This window comes from Vigna radiata, chromosome 5 (assembly GCF_000741045.1).
Source record: "Vigna radiata var. radiata cultivar VC1973A chromosome 5, Vradiata_ver6, whole genome shotgun sequence".
Classification (NCBI taxonomy): domain Eukaryota; kingdom Viridiplantae; phylum Streptophyta; class Magnoliopsida; order Fabales; family Fabaceae; genus Vigna; species Vigna radiata.
Genome location: NC_028355.1, coordinates 16,208,222 through 16,231,019, shown reverse-complemented (window position 1 = coordinate 16,231,019; position 22,798 = coordinate 16,208,222). Strand labels below are relative to the sequence as shown.

The following is a 22,798-nucleotide window of genomic DNA, read 5'->3' as shown; positions in this document are numbered from 1 at the left end:
CATATCTGTATTGTTTTTATTTATAAATGTATAATTCTATGTGATCAACACATGTTAGGATTTATCACATGTTTTTTTCTCTTTTATGTTAACAAATCTAACATAAGATAATTAATCTAATTAAGTTGACTTAGGATTAATCTAACTTGACATGGTTTCAAACCAATGTAGACTTGACGTGTCGACCGAATATGGGTTCAAATTGACTTGGAGTAACCTGTTATAATATGTTTTGATCTCACTCAAATATAACTCAATTAACTACACTCGACATAATTTAGGTTCAAATAGACTTAATTAACTTAAATAGATGCAAACCAAAGTTTGACTTCAACACTAAGAATGACAATGGTGGACGGGTCATGTTGACAAGTCTCCATGCCTGTAAGAAAAAGAAAAATATAGAGATGGAGAACAATGAGAGTGATGAGGAACAAAATGAAAAGGATAAAAAAAAATAAGAATGAAGAAAAAGAGAGAAATATGATGAAAAGGGTTGGTTTATGAGAAGAATATGAAATTTTTTGGAAAAATTATTGATAAAGAATACTAGGATACCTTAGAATTACTTATATTTAGTTATCCTCTTTGGCATAGTGGTTCTTTTGAATTCTTGAAAAATCATATTTCTTCAAACACTAATTCTTTGTTAGTTATATTGTTTTGATTATTTAAGTGATACAAAGAATTATATCATTTTATTTTGAGTTTTGAAGTTATAAGTGAATTTATCTTCTCTTGCATAATTAAGATTGACTAAGAAGTCATTTGGTATTGTGTTATTTTGACAGTTTACCTAAGTTTTTTTTTTAAGTTTTTAGTTTTATCTTTCATAAGAACATGAAAAAGTTTAAATTTTAGGATAATTTGATAATTGGCATCATCATGTTTTTTATTTTGTTTATTTTTATATTTTATTGGTATTTTTTTTATTTTTAAATGAATAAGAATTTATTTAATAATTTAGAAAATATAAGTATTTGGTTTATAATTTTTTAAATAAGTAGAAATTACTTAAGGTTAAAGAATATATCAACAAAATCACTTATCAACATAATTGGTTACTTCGAGTACAAAATCAATTAAAAATTTCAGGTCTAGCCTAGTGAGTTGTGAGTAAAATTCAATTCTTGGATGAAGATTATTCTGGAGGTTGGAGACATTATTCATTATTCTTTTTTTAGTGTTGAGAATGTATAAAAGTAACCAATTCCCTTATTCATAGGATTAGACTTAATGTATCTCAAGTATTTATGATTTTTGTTATTCAATTTTTTTTTCATGATTCTTGTGTTCTACTATCGTTCTTAATTGCATGATAATTTATTGAGTGCATATTTGTGAGTATCTTAATTATTGGACATGATGTTAGAACTTATACTAGAATAAAACAACTAGTAGATTCAACTTTAGACATGAAGGTATGATCATTGGTCATTCTAAAACATGTGAACTTAATATTTAATCAAATTTTTATAAAAATATATAAGACATTAGGGATTAATAAGTTTAGGCTTGTCTCTAAGACATTGGGATTTGTTAAATAGTGGTTTGAATGTTAGAGTAGGAATTAGAGATATCTTGTTTAATATTTTCATATTGGTTTGGTGTACATAAAATCTAACTCGATTGAAGTCTTTATCGCATACGAAATGTCATCAATTTGATTGCATTATTAGATCTTAAAATTATTCTCATAAAAAATAATTCTTTTCGTCATTTAAAGTTTACTTTAAACGTGAGTTTTTGTGAAAAAATAATATATGAACTTATCTTATTATTAATTGTATAATTTAGCACCCTTATCAATATCGATAAAAAATATCTATGTCTAAATTTTAATTATTATTAATTTAATATTTTTTCTATGTGTAATTTAATTTAAATAATATACTTTATATCAATGTATAAAAAAAGATATTTCATTATTATTTAGTTATAAGAGATAAAGAGACATTTGAAATATTTTTAAACTTAATTTTTTTTTTAATTTTCTCAACTTTATTTTTGTAATATTTTCAAAATTAATGGATGCTTTGGTTGTTGGGTATTTATGTAACTCCATTTATAATGTGGCATTTGGAATTATTTTAGATGTCCTTGTATTTATTTATTTATAATAAGGATCTAAATGTAATTTTGGTTTAAGAGACTCCTTCATCTTGCATAATTATATTGTTCATCTTTTGGGATTCCTCTTTCACATACCAAACTTCATTTGCAACATCTTCATGGTTATTTGAAGGACCAAGAGAGTTGTTGTCTTTTGATGATGATGATGATCAAAGCAAAGGATTGTACTACATCCACTTATTATTTCTTGTGTCATTGAATTCATATGGTAAACTCCACTTACTGTATATTACATATTCTAACTGTATAACTTAAATATTTTTTGAAACACTAGATTCTATTCCCACGTCTTATTTGGTATTACAGAAGAAATGAGAAGGTGCATGACAATAATAAAGTCTCATAAAACAGAGAAAGAGTATCCCCTACGATCAATTTTTCTTATTCTTTCAAGATTCCATGTTATCTTTTGTTAAAATATTCCTTCACTTTTTCAAATTTTACACTCATTGAGAAATGTAAAATCTGATAGGTTAGTTTAGTTGTATGTATAACCGTTTACATCAAAAGGGTGGGGACAATATTCTATGTTCAATCAAAGATACAAAAACAGGGGACCATGCCTGGTTTTTTAAGTATAATGGGTACAAGCGTTATTATTAAAATGAATTTTAAGTCTAACTCAACTCCATAAAATTAACGTGTAAAATGAGGTTTGTATTTATTTATATATACTTAATTGATCTTATTGGACTTCCAACAAAGGTTGTTATGGCATCGACTCAAACTCAACTATAAAAAACTTGTTCTCTGATACCAATCTGGTTAAAATCTGAGCAAGTGTTTCTGTTTTTCTTTCTGGTTAAAGTCTCACCATTTCTGAAGAATTAGATCCTTGCTCCATGTTACAAGTGACCCGATTGCGGGAAATACAAGGCCAAGAAGTACTATTAAATTAGTCATTCATTTTCCTTTATTAAATTAGTATCCTCTTGTATTCATAATTACAAATATAATAAATTGTTAAATCAGGTTCAGCCCGACTTTTTTTTTGAAAGAATATAAGTGTTAGTTTAAATCCTATATAAATAAAAATATAAAATTGAATAACATAAAATATAAATTTTATTTGTTTTATAATTTTAAATTCAAGATGGTGTTATTCTCTTATTTATTTGATTTTATTCATGTTTTATTATTATTATTATGTTTACTGAATGAACCTTTTTCGTTAATATATCTATTACTTTAGTTCAATGTTAAATTTTTACATTATTTCAAAAATGTAAAACTATAATAAGAGTTTTGATTATAAAGTTGAAGTTATAAGTTTTTTAAGTCTTGTGTATTTAACTCTCAATATGTATGTATGTATGATCATTTGTCTTTTGCTTATTTCGTTTAGAGTTGTTAAAATAGGTCAGAACTCACGGGTCAATTTGGTTTACCACAAGTTCAACACGGGTTAGGTTTAAAAAAATTGTATTTTTTTTATGCAGATCATATTTCAACCCGACTCATATAAATCTGGCCATGCGGGTTGAACCCGTGGTAAGCCGGGTTGGCCCACCAATCCACCTACCTAATTTTATTTTATTAAAATTTAATTTAATTTTATAAAAAAATATTTATTATTTTTTCTTGTTTGAAATAATTATTTAAGTTGCATATTTTTAAAATTAATTAAACACCCATGAAAGTGAAATTTGATTAGAATTAAATTATAGAAAGTTTATAATTTTTTTTATTTAAAAAATTGTACTTAAGTGACCAGTATCTACCAACCAGTGGTGGGTTGGGCCGAGTACGAATTTTTCTAACTCGCTAATAAATGAGTCGGGTTGGGTTGACTCACTAAGTGACCAACCCGTGATGGATCGAGCTGGATTACCAATTTTGACAGCTCTAATTTGGTTGACCTAAAAAGTTATCTGAAAAAAATACTTTGATGAAAAAATTAGTAAAAATTTGACAAATTCAACAATAAATATATAATAGACCTGATTTAATTATGGTCTAACTGATAATGTTGTATTTTGACTTAAATTAATTATCATTAATTTTAATTGTTGTGTAAAGATAACTATTTAATTTACATGATTCCACCGATTAATCTCTGAACTAAACCGTCTAAATTGACCAAACAAAAATAGATTACAAGAAGAATAAGTTATTTTGATTGACAATGAGGTATTTTTAGTCCCTCTTATTTTTGTCAAATACAAATAATTATATACTTTTAAGAATAACACACGTGGGCTTTTCAAACAACCATACTGTAATCGGATTGACTTGAGTGGAGCATTGGATTTAGTATACACAAAAATAGAAAAATAGAAAAGAAAAAAATGATATAGTTGAGTGGAATTATCATTATTTTTAAGACTCTAGAATGACTAAAAAAAAGAATTAGACAGAATCCTAGTTATAGTATGATTGGTTGGTAAATCAAAATCAAAATAAAATTCAAACCCTATCTTTAATGTTTGGTTGTAAGGAGGTTTATCACTAAACAAAATAATTTGAGAGAATTGTAAGCTGGAAAATCCAATTTGATTTGAAATGGGAAATCTGAAAAAGAAAAAAAAAAGTCCAACTTTTTGCGTCGACGTGCTAGCAAACATGCAGACTCGTGAAACAACTCTACTTTTTTGTTCCTATGTCTTTGACTTCTCACTCCAAACCTCTCTTTTAGGTTATTTCATTTCTTAATTGTTCTACTTCCTAAAACGTATATTTCCTTTTTTTAAGATAACAATATTTTGAAATTTAAATTTTTATTTTTATTTGACATTATTTTTTATTTATTTTTTCTTTACAAATACAAAAGTTAGTTTTTTTATAATTATTTTATTCATTTTGTAAGGGTTTACCTACGAAACACACACGAGAAGAATAAGGTGTTGACAGAGAAGGAAGAAGTTGAAAACGTAGTGGGCCCTTATTGAAAGCCCAAATTGGGCTGATGAGCCCATGTAGCATGAGTGGGAATCTGTGTGTCCATTATGATATGAGTGGTGAATGATAGAAGTGCAAAGATGCGCCACTCTTGAAAAGTTTTAGTGCGTTGATTTGGCAAAACGTGACATTCCAAACTATTGTTTTCTCTTTAAGACAAAATTATAAAAAGCTGTTCCTTCGAATGTCTTAAAACATTTCAAAGAATTTAATGTACTACTAACAACCACTTAACACCACACATGTTTTTATGCTGCGAAAGCCCGCGTCCAAACACATTATTCTAAATCTTCCAAAACGATTGTCCTCTATTATAACAATAAATATTTTTCTATATTATATTATACATATTTTCTACCTTAACTTACTTTTTTTCTTTTTTGGATTTGGATTTGTCGGTTTTCTTTCTTATATAGTCAAAATTAGATAGTAGATATATGTTAAATCGCGTTAGTTTTTTATTATTAGTTATTATGATTAAAATTTAAATGTCTAATAAATACAATTACTTATCTTTTTATTTTATTTCTATATTTATTGATTTTGAAGTGAATTTTTGATTAGGATTGCTTTAATTGAAGTGTAATTGTAATTTGATATCTTCTAAGTATGTTTTTATCTTATTAATCAAACTTTTTAGTTTATCATCATTATATTCGATCTTTTTGTTGACCTATTTACTATTTGTTCTTGAAGTTGATATTTTATGGTTAATCGGTAAACATAAATCGAATTATACACATAATACAAATATATATGGAGTAAGATATAATTATATATGAGAGAAATTTTCAATTATATATGGATTGAATTAACGAATTATGAACCAATTTAGGTGATAATTAAGAATCAGGCTGATGATAAACTTGTAAGCTATATGCTTCTGTTTGACAGAATATATTTTTTGAGATAGGAGTATAATGGTAATCATTGTCAGAAAATTCCTACATGGTTGTGTGAGTAAGTGTGTTAGTGCATATTTTGAATACATATTTTATATATATTTGTGTGTTGATTCATGAATATATACTATTGTCGAGCTTAAAAAAGTAATTTTTCCAAACAAGCGTGGAAAAAACAGTGATGGAATACATGCTCTGTGGTTTGGTTTCTATCCTTTGTTGTCGTAATGTCTTGTCAAATTATTTCGTTCCACGTATATCGCTAAAATGCTTAAAGATGATTTATAAAGTAAGTAGGAAAACTTTGTTCACCGATAAAAAAATTTAAACGAGTAAAAGTGGCATTATTCATTGCATGAATATAAAAATGCTTTTTTTTTTATCCTGATCCGGTGAAGTTTACTTGAAGGAAAAAAAAAGTTAATGGTATTTTCAAATCTTCATTTACGCTTATAAATAAATGTCTATTGCCATGTAATGTGTATTTTATAAGAGTTTTTGCGCCTTAAAATGACCTTAGAAAATCAGTTCAATAGAATTAGTTCAATAGATAAGAGCGAATAGAGTAACGAATAAGTTTTAGTTATGATGGCTATGTTTTGTTATTTAACTTTAAAATGGAATCGTTTTTATTTTGCTATTTCAAATTTGGTGTGACAAAAAGTGAAAATTTGTGTTCTTGAAATACAATTTCGGAGTAACAATTTTTTATTGGAATTAGATGTACAAAATGGAATTTGTGTATTCTGGATCTATCTGAGTATTTGTGGATAATGATTGGTTCGTTTGCCAGTTCAATTGGACGTCGTTGTTTTTTTGGTTTAAACCCTTTTTTGTCTCTAAGTTAAGTTATGATGTTCAGTTTAGTCCTCACTTTTAAAAATGTCAATCTTTAGTCCCTAAGATATGAAAAATGTATCAAATCAGTCCTGATGACAGCACTTAATGAACAATAAATCACAAGTTTTCATACTTAGGTATCCAACATTTTGTGATTTGTTAACGGAAGGTGTTATGAAAAATAAATCATTTAATGAAAAACTTATGATTTGTTAATGAATAAGACTGATTTGATACATTTTTCATATCATAGGAACTAAAGATTGACATTTTTTAAAACGGAGACTAAACTGAACATCAGAACTTTAAGGACAAAAAAAGGATTTAAACCTTATTTTTTTTATGTTGAAATCGGTTTAGGGTTTAAATTTGACGTTTTCTTTTAGGGTTTAAAATTGAGGAGTGCAGGGAGCAATTCTCTTCGAACAGCTAGGTCAATTAGTTTGTGGGCTCGAGAGTGTGATGAAAATTCAGAAAAAATAAATTAATGGCCTTGGAGTTGTAAGAATAGTTATTTAGTCCAACAAAAATAATAGACAAACTCATGATTTTGTTCCTCCATTCTCCCTGGCTTCTTATGGCACCCTTAATTTGAAAATAAAATTGTAATATTTTTAATTAAAAAAGAAAAGGGTTTAGACTTTTAGAAAGTGTGAATAGAAAACTTTTCAAATTGTATGATGTAGAAAATAAAATCATATTTTCATAATACAATCTCTATGGTTAGATGTTCCACCACTCTTCACGTCATCCTGATCCAGATTTTTCTTCCATGGTTGCCAGATTATATAATCTGGATGTATTTTTTATTTTGAATTGGATAATCATTAAATCTTGTTTAAAAAAAAAATATGATTTCCATATGTATTTTTTACTTCTAAAAACTACTTTCAGATTAAATATTTAAAAAAAAATAACAAAAATAAAACCTTTTTATAAGGGAGTGCAAGAAGAAACCACTCGCAGCTTAATCCAAAGCTTTTGTTTATGGGTTGAGTTTGATGAACAATGAAACAATATCTTAAATATAAGATTAGACAATAGTTATGGTTAGTTGGAACTCTAGTAGAAAAGCAATTCAATCACCAATTAAGTTTGTTTCCGGTCAATTACAACATGTTTTGAATTATTTTATTATAAAATTAATGTTTTTTTTTTTTTTTCATTTTGGTACACGTTGTTTCTCAACACATTAGAAATGTTATTCTTAACATCAACACCATTTTTTCTGGTTAAATTAAATATGATATTTTTAGTTAATTATTTGTAGTTGATGAAAGTTAAAAAGATTTTCAATTGATATCGATCAAATTCTAGATTAATATTTCCTTTTTATTAATATTAATTAGAGTTTTCTTAGCTAATATTGATAGGATTGTTGTTTATTGATATGAATTAAGATTTATTTTATCGGTATCAATTATAATTTTTTTGAGCTAATTCAAAGTTTTTTAGTTAATGATACCAAATGATTTTTTATTTTTATTGTTGAGATTATATGTAGCTCAATAAAATTTAGGGTTTTTTTATTAATTGGTATTTGTCAAGATGTTTATCAAGGTCCACATGACTTTTTTCATTGAAAAGTAATCATATATTTATCATTTGAAGTTTGTACGAGTTATTTTCTTTTTTGTTGATTTTTATAAGGTTGAAGCAATAATTTTTGTATTTATATTATTTATTTATTTGTTTGTTTTTTAATTATGTTAAGTCTTTCTAACAATCTTTACATAATAGTTAAAATAAAATAAAACCTATCATCTTTTAAAATAAAATATTTTAATGTGGTTAAATATGTTTTTAGTCCCAATATTCTGGGACGATTTTGGTTTTAGTCCCTCTTTCTTCAATTTTAGAAAACTCTGGTTTTAGTCATTTTTACTAAATTTTTTTAACTTTATTTGTTGTTTCAAGCACGTTTCATTATAGCATTTGGATTGTTTACACTGTTTGACACATTTTTGCTTAAATGTTAACTGAGAAACGCGTTTCAAATAGCAAATAAAGTTAAAATAATTTGGTAAAAAAAGCTAAAACCAGAGTTTTCTAAAGTTGAAGGACTAAATTGTACCTTAGTTTGAAAGATGGATTAAAACCAAAACCGCCCCAAAGTATAGGGACTAAAAACATATTTAACCCTATTTTAATGTAAAGAAAGTTTGAACCTAGTATTTATAAATTTTATTTAAGAAAATAAAAAGGATTAATTATCTTAAGCTACATAACTTATAATCGGGTTTTAATAAATAACACATGCAATAAGGATGTTTATTTTAGGTTTTAATGCGTGGTTGTATATCAGGGCTTTTTAGGTATATCTTGTACATGTATATCACTTATAGATTTGTTCATGTCTCATGGAAGTTCCACCATCACACTTATTAGATAAACTCTCAATAAATACTGTGACTCACATCCCTATAATAATTGTTATTGGATTATTAGAAGGTATTTTAAAAACAAGCATAATAATGTATATATCCAAACCTTATTATTTTCAAATTTTATAGTACACCTGGTTATAAAAATGAGATATAACATATGTTGATATATTTTATTTAACAACAACTTTATTGTTACTCATTGAGTTTCATTCTATTGAATTGTCATTCATGTGGAAATAGATATTTATTATTGCAATTAATTTATTGATTTTAGTCTTATTTCTCTCAACAAATCAAGTATTTGTTTATGAAGTGGCAAAGTGGAGATAAATAATATTATTAATAATTAAAACTATCATTAACCACCTATTTTCTACTATGATGTTTGAGATGTTTATACATCGATATTAAATTGATTTTATGAAATTGATTTAAACTTTAAAGTCTATTTTTAACACAACAGTTTAAAGTAAAAACAATTTGAATTTAACGTTATTTAAATTTTGTTATAATTATCAAATTTTTTGCAAAGCGAAAATATTTGCTAAATAGTGTAAATGTACAGTGTTGAATACTTCTAATTACTTAAAAAACAAGCATTGAATAATTTGACGAGTTCCGTATGATAATATTTGACATTGTAATGTTTCTAATAGAATTGGTTATCACTTGCCTAATATGACAATATTAAAGGAAGAAAAAAATAATTGTATATTGTGTGGAGAAAATTTCAACTGGTTGGTGTTGAAAAATGAACAAGAAAGCAATTCCCTTGTTCAGTAATACAAATCGTAAAGGTAGGTTTACATGTTTTGTTTTCTTGATGAGAAAAAATAAAGAAAAATAAAAGAAATTAGTATTTTCTAAACGCAATCCTCTCTCGTAATAGATATTGAGACAACTTTATAATCATGCAATCATTTAATTTTATTTATTTTTTATTTTTAAAAGTAACTATTTTTTCTTCATTTTCATGTCAACTCTATAACGATGAAGGAGTGTTGTGAGGGTAGAAATAGTAATTATGGGAATGGAGGAAGCATTTATATCATTATTTACCGGTGGGCCTGCCCAAAATGATTCCCGGACCAATAATACTTTCTAAATTGCTAGGGGAATTTCTTCCTGCACTCTCATGTTGCCTTCCAACACTTCATACTTTTTAAAATTCCAATTATACCCCTGTTTAAATTATTGTTCTAGGTTCTACCATCCATAGATATTTTTTATTACACAATTTGTAATACAAATTTACAAATATCAGGATTTTAAATAATCTTTTTAATGAAAGGTACTTTAGTAATTTCACTAGAGTTGGGGTGCAGCAATAACAAGAAATCATGGGTACAAAAAGAAATGCCCCAAAACTAGTATCCATCCATTCACACTGTCTACTTTAGGTCTTGTTTACTTTAGTAGATTTGGGAGAGAGAGTAATTGAGAGGATTTGAAGGTAATTTTTTGTTGTTGCTTATCTGAATAGATTTGAAGGAAAGTGAGAGTAGATTTGGAAGTAAAATCTGTGAGAATTAGTGTAGGATTTAATTTATGTGACAGATTAAAAAAATTTACTTCCAAATTCACTCTCAGTTACTTCTAAATCTATTCAAATAAATAACAACAAAAATTATCATCAAATCTCTTAATTATTCTCTCTCAAATCCACTCAAGTGAACAATACCTTAATTTTATGAATGTTTTCAAATTGATTATTTATTAAAAAGCATGTCAACTTAATTGGTCAGTTAAGAAGGTGTATATAATTAGAAGAAGAATAAAAAATTATAAAAAGAGTTAACTAAAATTCGGGAACAAGCTGGCAGTGTAAAGAAAAAATCTGATAACAAAATGTAATAAACAAAGGCATAAATTTGGGTGGAAAACAAAGTTTCTCTAGAAGAAACATGCGTGACGAACAAAATGATTTACTAATCACATGACGTATCCATAATGATAAACTAATCAGATTTTCAAATATCCAAACCAATAATGAAATGATAATTAAGAAAAGAGAAAAAAAAAATCAGCAGTACTGTGATGCTCAAATTGATTTGACAGAAAAAGAAAAAAATTTAAAAAAAAAGGAAGAAATAATTGTTGGAATTTAGTATGATTTTATTTTCTATTATATAATTCCAAAGAGTAATCAGTATATCATTCAATTGATTTTCCTTTAATTTTCCATACATTTTTATTATATGTTATGGAGTAGTTATTGTCTAGAGGGAAAAAAAAGTTATAGGGCTGTAGTAGCTATAGCTATTTCACATTAAAGAAGTAACTATTTAAAATAAAAGTGCTTTTCAAATACCAAATTTGTTTAACTTATACGTCTAGTGGACCAAACAACATAGACCATAAAAAACATGTCATATCTTAATTAAATACCTCGACAACATTTTTTTGACAACATTTGAACATCATCATACGTGTCATTGTGTGATTGGTTTATGGTGGTGTCATTGTGTCATTTGGATCGATCACACAATGACACGTATAATTGATGTTCAAATGTTGTCAAAAAATGTTGTCTATATATCATTACCCAAGCCTTCTTTATTACAAACATATATGGGATACCAATTAGGTATAGACTTGGACTTAAGATTGTTTTTTCACTAATTTGATGTTTTTATTGAATTTTTTTTTTGCAGACATTTACACACTTCATTCCCAAATAACCTTAAAGCATGAGAAAATACAACAAAATCATCACCAATGAACATTCAACCTACATAGAACCATTTCACAACAACCATTTCAGTTTAATTAAAACATCACTATCATCATTTTAATACAAATTACCAACACACGGTTCAAAAAATTATTTTAATTCCTCGTCACAATCCATTCATGAAACAAAAATAAATTTATATAATTAAACTGTTTTCTCTTACTTTTAAAAAGGAATTATCACACGAGACAATCATGATCGATAAGTTTAATTATACAAATACAGCTCAAATTAATAATCTAAAACCACTTTCATGATCATAAAAAAAAAATTAGTAATTCAAATTGAGCTATCTATGTGTGCTCTCAAATATTTCATACAACCTATAATAACACAGGTTCAAGAAAAAGAAAAAAAAAATCTACTATAATCATAAATATGATAAGATAGATATGATGTTTTCAATTCCAAAAGTCCTAAAATGAATTCAAATATTCAAAGAGGTTGATGATACTAAAATCTGGAAAATGACAAAAAAAAAATAATTATAGAGAGATTAATTATTTTTATAAAGGAACTCTTTTAATTAAAAATTATATTTATAGTTTACTTTTTTTAATGATAAAATATTCAAATATTATAATATTATTTATAAAATCATTTAAATTTTTGAACAATTTTCTAGATTTTAATAAGTATATTAAACCCATATTTTTATAAAACAAGAATTTCGTGGGGTAATAAAAATTTATATTCACATGAATTTCAGTCGTAAAAATATTAATTAAGACACAAATATATGCTTTTTATATCATATTAAAACATTATCGAAAGTATTGAGATGAATATGCTAATTATAATTTTTATGTTCTCTCACTTTCTATTATTTAATTTATGAAAATAATACATTATAAAGAGTTTACTACTCTACCATTAATGAAAAGAATACATTTAATATAATGGCCACATCTAAAATTCACGCAGTACAGGTAGATTGTGAAGGAATGAAAGCAATATGGGTTTATTTAGATTTGATGTATCTTACTGGAAAAAAGGTCAGCAGACAGCGACAACTTATACAACATTCATCATCCATTATCAGATGCATGAACATACACTACTATTTTCTGAATCACCTTCATGCAAGCAAATTAGCCTTCTGACATCTCACAATCATCTTTTATTATTCAGTTTTCGTTTTATTTAGGCCAAGGAATATGAACTTGTAGCAGCAATCATCTTATAAATGATAGGGATATTTTAATATTTATGATACACGGGATCGGACATAACCAATTATTTGAAACTACCAGTTCCATCAATCAGTAATTAAGGAAGAAGAAGTTTGCTTCTTCATTTTCTTTATTGGGAGAAACAGTGCTAGATGGAGACCCTTTACTACACTAGCTAGTCTTCCACTTCAAAATACAGTGTTCCTTTTTTCAAGGTTCATTCTTTGGTTCCCCTTGATCATCATGCAGAATCAATACATTATTTCTTCTCATTCACTCCTATTTTCTTTTCACCACCGTCTTTGCTGATAACAATCCCAACCAGTTTACAAGGCTCAGCATCCTCAAGTTTTTGAACCACAGCTCTCATGGTGGGTCTTAAAGCTGGAAGAGTTCCAGTGCACAGAACAGCGGTTCTCAAAACCTTGCAAGCTTCCTCTTTATATATTTCTGGAATCCTCGAATCCACGGCGCTCCTAAGACCCTCTTTGCTCCGTGCCATGTTATGGACCCAACTCACCAAATCCTTATTCTCCCCAAATTCTGCTTCATTTGGCCTTTTTCCTGTTACCAGCTCCATCAACACCACTCCAAAACTGTACACGTCACTCTTCTCGTTTACTTTGTATGTATAACCATATTCTGCACCAATTCCAACAACATCAGGACATTAATAATAATAATAATTAATTAATTAACGACAGTCAAATAATCAGTATCCGAAATTATATACCAGGAGCAATGTAACCGTGGGTTCCGGCGATGACACGAGAGGAAGAATCCTTTCCAACGTTGGCCTGAATAACCTTGGCAAGCCCAAAATCCGCAATTCTAGGTTTCAGAAACTCATCCAACAAGATGTTACTAGACTTGACATCTCTGTGAATCACGGGCCGTTCGCATCCGTGATGCAAATACTCCAATCCTTTGGCTGCCCCAACAGCGATTTCGTACCTCGTTTCCCAATCAAGCTCCATCTTTCTACTTGTGTGAAGCCGATCCCACAAGCTTCCATTGGGTAAATACTCGTACACCAACAAGCTCGAATCTTCACTCGTTATGCTGCAATAAAGCTTCACCACATTCACGTGCCTTATGGAGCTCAAAGCCTGAACCTCTGCATCGAACTCCTTAGACTTCCCACCCTGCTTATTCCCAAGCATGGGAGTGCTGCTCCACGACTTTTTCCGCGCGGGTACATCGGTGTTCCAAATATGCTTCACCGCCAGTTCTTTTCCGTTGGAAAGCGTGACTCTGTAAACGTTTCCTGAACCTCCTTTTCCTATCAGATTCTCCTGCTTGATGGAATCTAGAATCTCCCCCTCCGAGAAACTTAACACGTGGAACGATTTCACGTCCCAGGATTCTTCCTTCAAGGAACGTTCTCCGAATCTTTCTCCATCCTCCTTCCTCCTCTTCAGCTGCAAGTAAACGCCCAAACACGAAAGCAGTAATATCGACGCTATCGCGAAGCAAATTACGAGATCACGCATGTCCTTGGACATGCCAGAGGAAGAAGAGCAACGGGGGAAGGAGTTGATGGCGTCGACGCTGCACAAACCAGGGTTTCCCGAGAGGCTTCCGTTGTAAGCTTCGAGGGTTAGAGCCTGAGGAATTGGACCCGTTAACCGGTTGTACGATAGATCAAAGAGGCTTAACCTGAGGAACGCTAAACCCCCAGGAATTTCACCAGAGAGATCGTTATCTGAAAGATTCAGAGAATTCAGCGCGGGGAAAGAACCCAACGAGTTGGGGATTTCTCCAGAGAGTAAATTCCTCGATAGGTCAATGTCGTTGAGGGATTTGCAGGAACCGAGAGATTCCGGTATCGAACCTGATAACCTATTGCTCTGCAAATGAAGACTACCTAGTTCTTTAAGCTCCCCGATTCCTTCTGGAATCTTCCCCGAAATCTGATTCTCGCTCAGGTCCACAGTCACCAACGACGTTGCTTTGGAGATTTCTTCGGGTATTTCACCGGACAACCGATTTTGCCTAGCTAATATTGAACCTAATGTTTTGGCGTTTCTGATATCCGAAGCAAGCGAACCTTCGAACTGATTCAGCTCAATATCGATAATTTCGGCGTTGGGCAATCCCCAAATCGCCGGTGGCACAGTACCAGAGAGCGAGTTATTGCTGACTCTGAATCGCTTCATACTCCAACAGTCTCCATAGGTCGCCGGAATCTCACCGGAGAGATTGTTCTGAAGCACGAGCAGTGCGGTCATCTTCCCCTTTTTACACATCTCCGGCGGAATAGTCCCCGACAAGAAATTCTCTGACACGTCGATGAATTCAAACTCAGCCCAGGAACCAACCTTCTGAGGAATAGGACCTGTCAATTTGTTCCTATACAGAGACAGGGCCTTGAGGCCTTTGAATTCGCCTATTTCATCAGGAATCTCCCCTGACAAATTGTTCTCAAAAAATTGCAGCGAAACCAGATTGGTCAAGTACTTCAATTCAGAAAGATCCCCTTCGAGTCTATTCATGGAGCCGTCCAAATACTTTAGCCCCGTGAGGTTTCTCAACCCGGTTGGAATCTTCCCCGTGAAGGAATTGTTGAAAAACTCAAGCTGCCAGAGTTTCCGGAGGTTCACAATCTCCGCGGGAAATTCGCCGGTGATGTAATTGTCGGAGAATTCCAAATCCGTGAGCTCCGTGAGGTTGCCAAGTCCCACCGGAAGTTTCCCTCCGAGGGTGCAGTTGGACAGGTAGAGCCAATTCAGCTTCTTGAGACTCACAACCTCTTTTGGAAACGGCGTGAAATCGAAAGGGTTATCTCCGACACTTAACTGCAACAGACCCGTCATGTTTAACAGCGACTGCCACGGAAAAGTGCCAGAAAATCCACTTTTGTTTAAAAACAAATACTCCAACTGATTAAGAGGAGATATGTCGGGGAAGGGACCAGAGAAAAGGTTGTTTCCCAAATCCAAGTAGCGCAAGGTGACACATTTTCTAATGTCCTCTGAAACATTGCCATACAAGCCGTTGTAGCCGAACGCGAGTTTCTGGAGTGATGGAAGGTTGCAGAGAGAGTCAAAGGGAAGAACCCCAGTCAGATTTTGGTTGGAGAGGTTGATTTCGGTGACCGAACGGAGGGTGTTGCAAGTTACTCCGTTGAAACTGCAAACGGAGATGGTGTCATTCCATGAGTCAAAGAGTTTTGAAAAGTTTGAACTCTTGAGAGAGGATTTTAGGTTGAGAAGGATTTGACGCTGGTCTTGCTGTTGGGCGGTGAGTAGAGAGAAGAGTGAGAGAAGAAGAAGGATGCGAAAGGCGGCGGACATGTTTGGAAAGTGTGAAAGATGAGTCTCGGAGTTTCAATTTCAACTAAAACGCGTTAAGTACTTACATTGAAGGCGCTCATTGGTGTGTCTATCCATGAAGTCACGGTAAAGCAATTAATCAAAACGACGTCGTTGGAACATGGCTTAGTTTACTACAAGGTTGTTCTATTTCGTATTTCTGTTACAACGGTCGTTTCTCATCTCGTTCTTGTTTTTTTAGTTTTTACCGCTTATTTCTTATTACTCCTTTTTTTTTCCTAATAATAATTATATTAAAACACACTTTTATATTTATTTGACATAAAATATAAAAATAAAATAATTATAAAAATGTAATATTTTATATTTAAATAAAAATAAAAATAATATCAAATGAGTATAAAAAATTTAAATGGGTCAAAAAAAATCACTTTTCCCCTTTTAAAACACTCGCTACTTCTCTCGTACCAGCCTGTGAAAGTGTCGTTGACAGATGTGAGGAGGAAACTGAAAGCAGCCACTGTCAATGTATGTACAACCATTGACTTAGGTTGGAATAAACACAATAATTGGATAAAAAAAAAAAAAAAAAAAAACACCAAGATATTACAATCAGTACAGAAAACAGATATAATCCGTTGAGATGAGAACAAAAGAAAAGTTACCTTTCTGTCGAGATAAAGTGTAAGTAAAACTAGTAACTTCAGCAGAAAAATTAAAAACTAATCACTTTGTCATATTGTTATTAAATAATTTTTACTTTTACTGATGAAAAATATATACACTTTTACGACCATTTATCTACTAATTACAATGTATCCATCATCGTAAATTATAGGGTTTAGATTAGTTTAGATTTTAAGACAGTGGTTTACGATAAGCTTACATTTTATTTCTTATGCATCGTGATTACGATCTAATTTTCACAGTTTCAATACGTTTCGTGAGTAATTTGAATTCATTAGGATAAAGGCACTTTGTTTTAATTAGTTTCATTTATTACATTAATTATTAATTATTTAAAAACCAAAAGAAACTTTATACTTTTTATGCTATCTGTATGTTGTAACACCGACATCATAAATCTTGTTTATATATATATATATATATATATAAAGATATTTGATTTATTGATTAAGTAAGATAACGATCAGTAATAGATTAGTACTTAAGAAATGATATATTATACGATTATTATCCAATTGAATGAAGTCCCGTTTTATAATGAGTATAGATATTTCACTAACATCAAATTATGATATTGTGAACAATTTTTTTTCCTAGTTCAATTATTTTTGTACTAATCAATGGAAACATTTAACTAAAAATAATACCTGTACCGGGGAGGGCGTCCGGCGTTAAGTACCGTAACGTAGAAGGACGTCCGGCAAGTACTCTGAAAGGACCATGATGATATTCTTCTGGAATTACTTATAGAAAGACGTCCGGCATTAAGTGTCATAGTGTAGAGGGACGTCCGGAAATACGGCAACATGAAAGGATCACGATATCCTCCAAAGAAGTGCGTCCGGTTAGACCAGACGGTCCCCAACGCAGACAAGCGATTATATATCGGTTATTGACAACTAATGGCTGGATCATTATTGGAACAACATTAACGAACTAATTACGATTAGAAATAGTTGGGCCAAGGTTGGGTCGTAATTAAGAAAAGTTAATTATCGGCCCATCACAAAAACTATAAATAGAGGTTAAAGGTAACAGTAGGTAGGGACATTTATTGTGCATAATAACTTTCTCTTTCTATCTCTACTAGAGGAATTGGGAACTGACTTGAGCGTCGGAGTTGTACCCGGCCAGTCGAGACGAACCGAAGGAGGCGAGATCAAGGACGGACGGAAGAAGGATGATCAAATCCAGTAATTGTAAAGGAAGACCCGTTAATCCGAAACAATACCTAAGATTAAATATTGGATTAACACATAGGTAAACTACCGTGTGTCAATATTACATGTATAACTAAGTTTTATATGGAAAGAAAGTTTCAGTAAAAAATATGTATACTTAATATTTTCTATATTAAAGTCATTAACAATATTATCTATATTTTTCGGATGATTTTAGAGCAAGATAGTTAAAATCGATATTGATCTTAAAAATATCAAGAAATTATATATTATAAAGTCTTAATACGAATAGTAATTTTACTTTTTAACATATATATATATATATATATATATATATATATATATATATATATTATACCTTAATTAAGTTTTACATTGATTAAAACTCACAAGATGAAGGGTATAATAGAAAACACTTTTAATTTTTAATTGGATTTGCATTTTATTTTAATTGAAACCTCGTTATAAATATTAAGTTAAAAAAATGAACTTTAATTACATTAATTTTTAATTAGATAGAGCATTGATTGATAATACACATAACAAAAATAAATTTTTAATTACTAATTTTTAATTAGATCTATATTTTATTTAAACTTAATCTGTTCATTAAAAAAAAGGTGAGTACGCAAATAGTAATTTGAATTACTTTTTTTTTTCTCAAAATATATCTATTTAAAAAATAGTATATATTAGTTTTAGTTCTTAAACTTATTCATCTATTAATCTACCATTAAGAATTTGGTTATCAAGGATCGAATTTTCAACGATAAACATTATTATCATATTTCTTTTTCTCTTCGTTTTTAATTTAAAAAAATAAAAATCAGTTGAAATTTAATTTTCGAAGATTCAAATTTCAGTCTGATTTTTTTTTAATTTATTTGTGAAATTTGAGAGAAACAAAAAAAGGAAATGTTGTGTTAACATTCAGAAAGATCCCTAGATCGAAAAGGTGGTCGACAACTGGTTTCAGTTATGCTCTTGCATGGACGAAGATGGAGAAAAAGTATTATTTTCCTTGAGAGGGGAAGGTGAAGATGATGGGTGACCGAACACATCAACATTTTTTCAAAATTAATTTAAATTTATTCAATTATTTTCTATTTATTAATTTTATCTATTACATCCATGAAATAATTCATCAAACTTTTACAAACTTCATTTTTAAATGTATTAATTTTCATCTCAAAATCTCTTAAAATAAACAACACATATCTTACTTTTAAATTTATTCAATTTCAAATCTATTTTTAGAATTCAACAACACAAATAAATTGAAATTAATTTTTTAATACTTCCATGCCTAATCAATTAATGTCTCCGGTGAATAAATAAAAGTAATTATAATTTTTATATGTTAAATTATTTGATTATAATTAACATTTAAAACTTAATTTATATGTATTGATACTTTAAATTATAATATTGATTTATATTTCCATCATCCAAATTAAATAATAAAATAAATTATTTTTTGTCTTGAACAAAAAGTATTATTGGTTAACTTTCCATATGAAATGCTAATTTGTTTAGTTCATTAAGATATATCAAAGCAAATTAAGATAAATTTATATATGAAAATTAACTTATTTTTTTAATCATGGTATTAGTTAAGATATAAGCTTTTTTAAGTGAATTGGGTTGAATTGAATGTTAAGTAAATAACTTGTAAATTTATTTATTTAATATAAATGATAAAAAATTACAATCATTTTTTAGTTATTATTTACTATTCATAAAAAATAATAAATATTTCTTATTTTAATCATAAATACAATATCAAAATTTAAATTTTGTAAGATATTTGACACAAATATATGATTATTTGACACACCTAAATTTTTTATATTCATTTGACATTACCTTTAAATATTTTTTACTCTCTTTTTTCTTAAAAAACTACAAAACTTTATATTTTTTTTAACCATTTTATTCTTGTATTATGTGTCAAAAAGTTTGTTATGATATAATTATTTTTTGACACATGATGTCTGACATTAAGTTCAGACAAATTTATGCATGTAAAATAAACTAATCGTTTAATTATGATAAAAGTGAATATGTAAAATAAACTAATTGTTTAATCACGATAAAAGTGAAGATGTAGACTTTTTAACATAAATTGAGTTTAGTCTTCATCATATACTCTCTGTAAAATTATCTATTTATTTAAAATTTTTGTGTGAGAAATTAAAAAATCCCATACTTTCTCTCATGTTTCTTTGTGAAACCCTAAATCATATCATAAAAGAATACAACTTCTATAAAAAAAATATCAAACATATATATATATATATATATATATATATATATATATATATATATATATTAATCATAAAAACAATCTCAAAACTTTTAAAATTTATAACATTGTTACAAGTACGACATTAGGTTTAAATAAATTTATATATGTGAAATAACATTTTTTTAATTATGATACAAGTAAATATGTAAATTTCTTAATATGGATTGAGTTCAGTCTTGATTAAATAATCTGTAAAATTATCTATTTATTTAAATTTTTGTATGAGAAATTAAAAAATCACTCTTTTTGTAAAATTCTAAATCACATAATAAAAAATTCGATTTCTATAAAAAACAAATATATATATATATATATATATATATATATATATGTATATATATATATAATAATATAATATAATATGAATAACAAATTTATAAACGAAAAATTGCAAACTAGACATATATATTCTACAAAAATGTAGAAAAACAATAAAAAGAAACAAAGGCATATATTTAAAATATGATGTTTGTAAAAGAAAATTTGTATTTTTAAAATGTGGTTGTAGTTTCCTTAATTTAAAATCACATTTGAAACGGTGAGTGTGCTGTGTATTTGATGTCATTAATTATAATTTATCTATATAAATGAATTTAACAGAAATATTTACTAATTTTGTTAAAGAAAAAAGACCTACCATCTTAAAATGTTTGGTTGTTTTAAAGACAAGTACTGAATTGCAAATGCTGAATTGTTGTTTAGCACAAGAGGGAAGAACCAAATTAAATGATGGGAACGAAAATTAGAAATCCTTACAAGCTTTCCATTCAACTACACTACGTTTTCCACCCATTCTTATTCAAACATTTAACGTTATAGCGAAAGAAGAAAATGAAATATGAAGGCAAATGTGTATTACAACTAATCGATTATTTTGTCCTTAATAGAGGTTCTATTTTGGATTAAATACCATTACGACAAAAATGTATCCATACTTAAAATAAAAATAAAACAAAAAAATAATAGCAGATTGTATTGGTAAGAAGAGAGTGAGAGCACGCGACACTTGGAAGAGTGTAGCCGCCGAAACTGACTTTTGTTTTTTTATTATTGTTTTTGTTTTCAAGTTCGGTAGAAAGTGACAAAATAGTAATTTAGAGAAGAGAAGATAAGTACCAACTGACAAAACACTTGCCTTCTAGAATACAATGACGCTCAAAAGTCACCGTTTCATACAGATCTTAGTAGGGGTGGGCAAAGTACGCTGCACTATACTATACTATGAAAATTTGTAGGTAACTATAAAACAGTTTGCTTAAATTGATCTGAACTAAAAAATAATTCAAGCAAATTGAACTGAACTAGTATTAAGCTCACTTCCAGTACAGTAGTAAACTGATTTTTTGTTTACTTACAAAACACTGCAATGAACTAGTTTCACTTTCTTCCCAAACTATAAAATACTGTTGCAGTTTATAAATATTTGTCCCACGGGACTGGGAAGCTTCTCACAACTTTTGAAAAATATAATGACTAATTCTTGAAATAAACTAAGACCCTACAAGAACTGGAAAACAAATAACCAAAAATGATACTTTTTGATCTGGAAGAGGAACTGTTTGTCTGCAAGAATCAACTTCATCATTCACAGGCTTTTCCTCTGTACTCATTTCTTTTACTGGATTAAGGAAAAATGGACCAAGTTTTTATACTATATAGCATTCAAGAAAAGTTGAAATGAAAGAATTTTTTTTCTATATTACTATATTACTTGTCAGGAGAAGAATTTGTATATACTATATTACTTAAGAAAAAAACCAGCAAGACTTTTTATGAGTCATTTGGCAGAAACTGATTAAATAAAAAAACAAAGGGTGAAGCTTTCATAGAAGTTCTTTAGAAAAGGTGATTCTCTCAGTTCATAGAAGTTTTTTATATATGTGTGTGTGAATGACGCTGTCAAAAGCCAATACAGTGATAGAAAAATTCGTGAACTGTAGTGATAGAAAAAAAGATGTTGATGGAAACGGATAAAGAGACTCGCGTGGTTAACTAGTTAACTGCTTTAAGTTTCAGTTAACTACCTTAAGTTTCAGTTCTTTTAACCTGAACTATAAAATGATTGAATTAGTTTTTAGTAAAAACAGTTCAGTTTTTTTAAGTACAAAGTTAACTTTAGTTTAAGTTCAGTTTGATGAACTATGCCCACCCCTAGATCTTAGAGAAAAATATAATGTGGTCATTGCTGTTTAATTAAGCTTCATTGTTAAGAAAAGTATTTGGTACTAATAATATTAATTATTGGTGTTTCGGTGGGATTGGTTTGAGGGTCGATTGACCT

The 22,798-nt window shown here is 28.9% G+C and overlaps 1 protein-coding gene across 1 annotated transcript; it reads right to left on the bottom strand.

The window, feature by feature from the left end:
- Window positions 1–13,052: 13,052 nt before the first annotated feature.
- Window positions 13,053–16,516, bottom strand: LOC106762207 (receptor-like protein kinase HAIKU2). Its single transcript, XM_014645979.2, has 2 exons — window positions 13,800–16,516; window positions 13,053–13,708 (listed from the first exon to the last, which is right to left on the bottom strand). The coding sequence occupies exons 1-2, from the start codon at window positions 16,360–16,362 to the stop codon at window positions 13,326–13,328; spliced, it is 2,946 nt and encodes a 981-aa protein (XP_014501465.1). The 5' UTR covers window positions 16,363–16,516; the 3' UTR covers window positions 13,053–13,325.
- Window positions 16,517–22,798: the final 6,282 nt, after the last annotated feature.

What these genes read in the sequence shown, in the direction of transcription:
- LOC106762207 (XM_014645979.2), bottom strand. Translation starts at nt 16,362, where the DNA reads ATGTCCGCCGCCTTTCGCATCCTTCTTCTTCTCTCACTCTTCTCTCTA. An exon ending in CCACGGTTACATTGCTCCTG is followed by an intron (nt 13,709 to 13,799) that starts GTATATAATTTC and finishes GAATTGGTGCAG; the next exon opens with AATATGGTTATACATACAAA.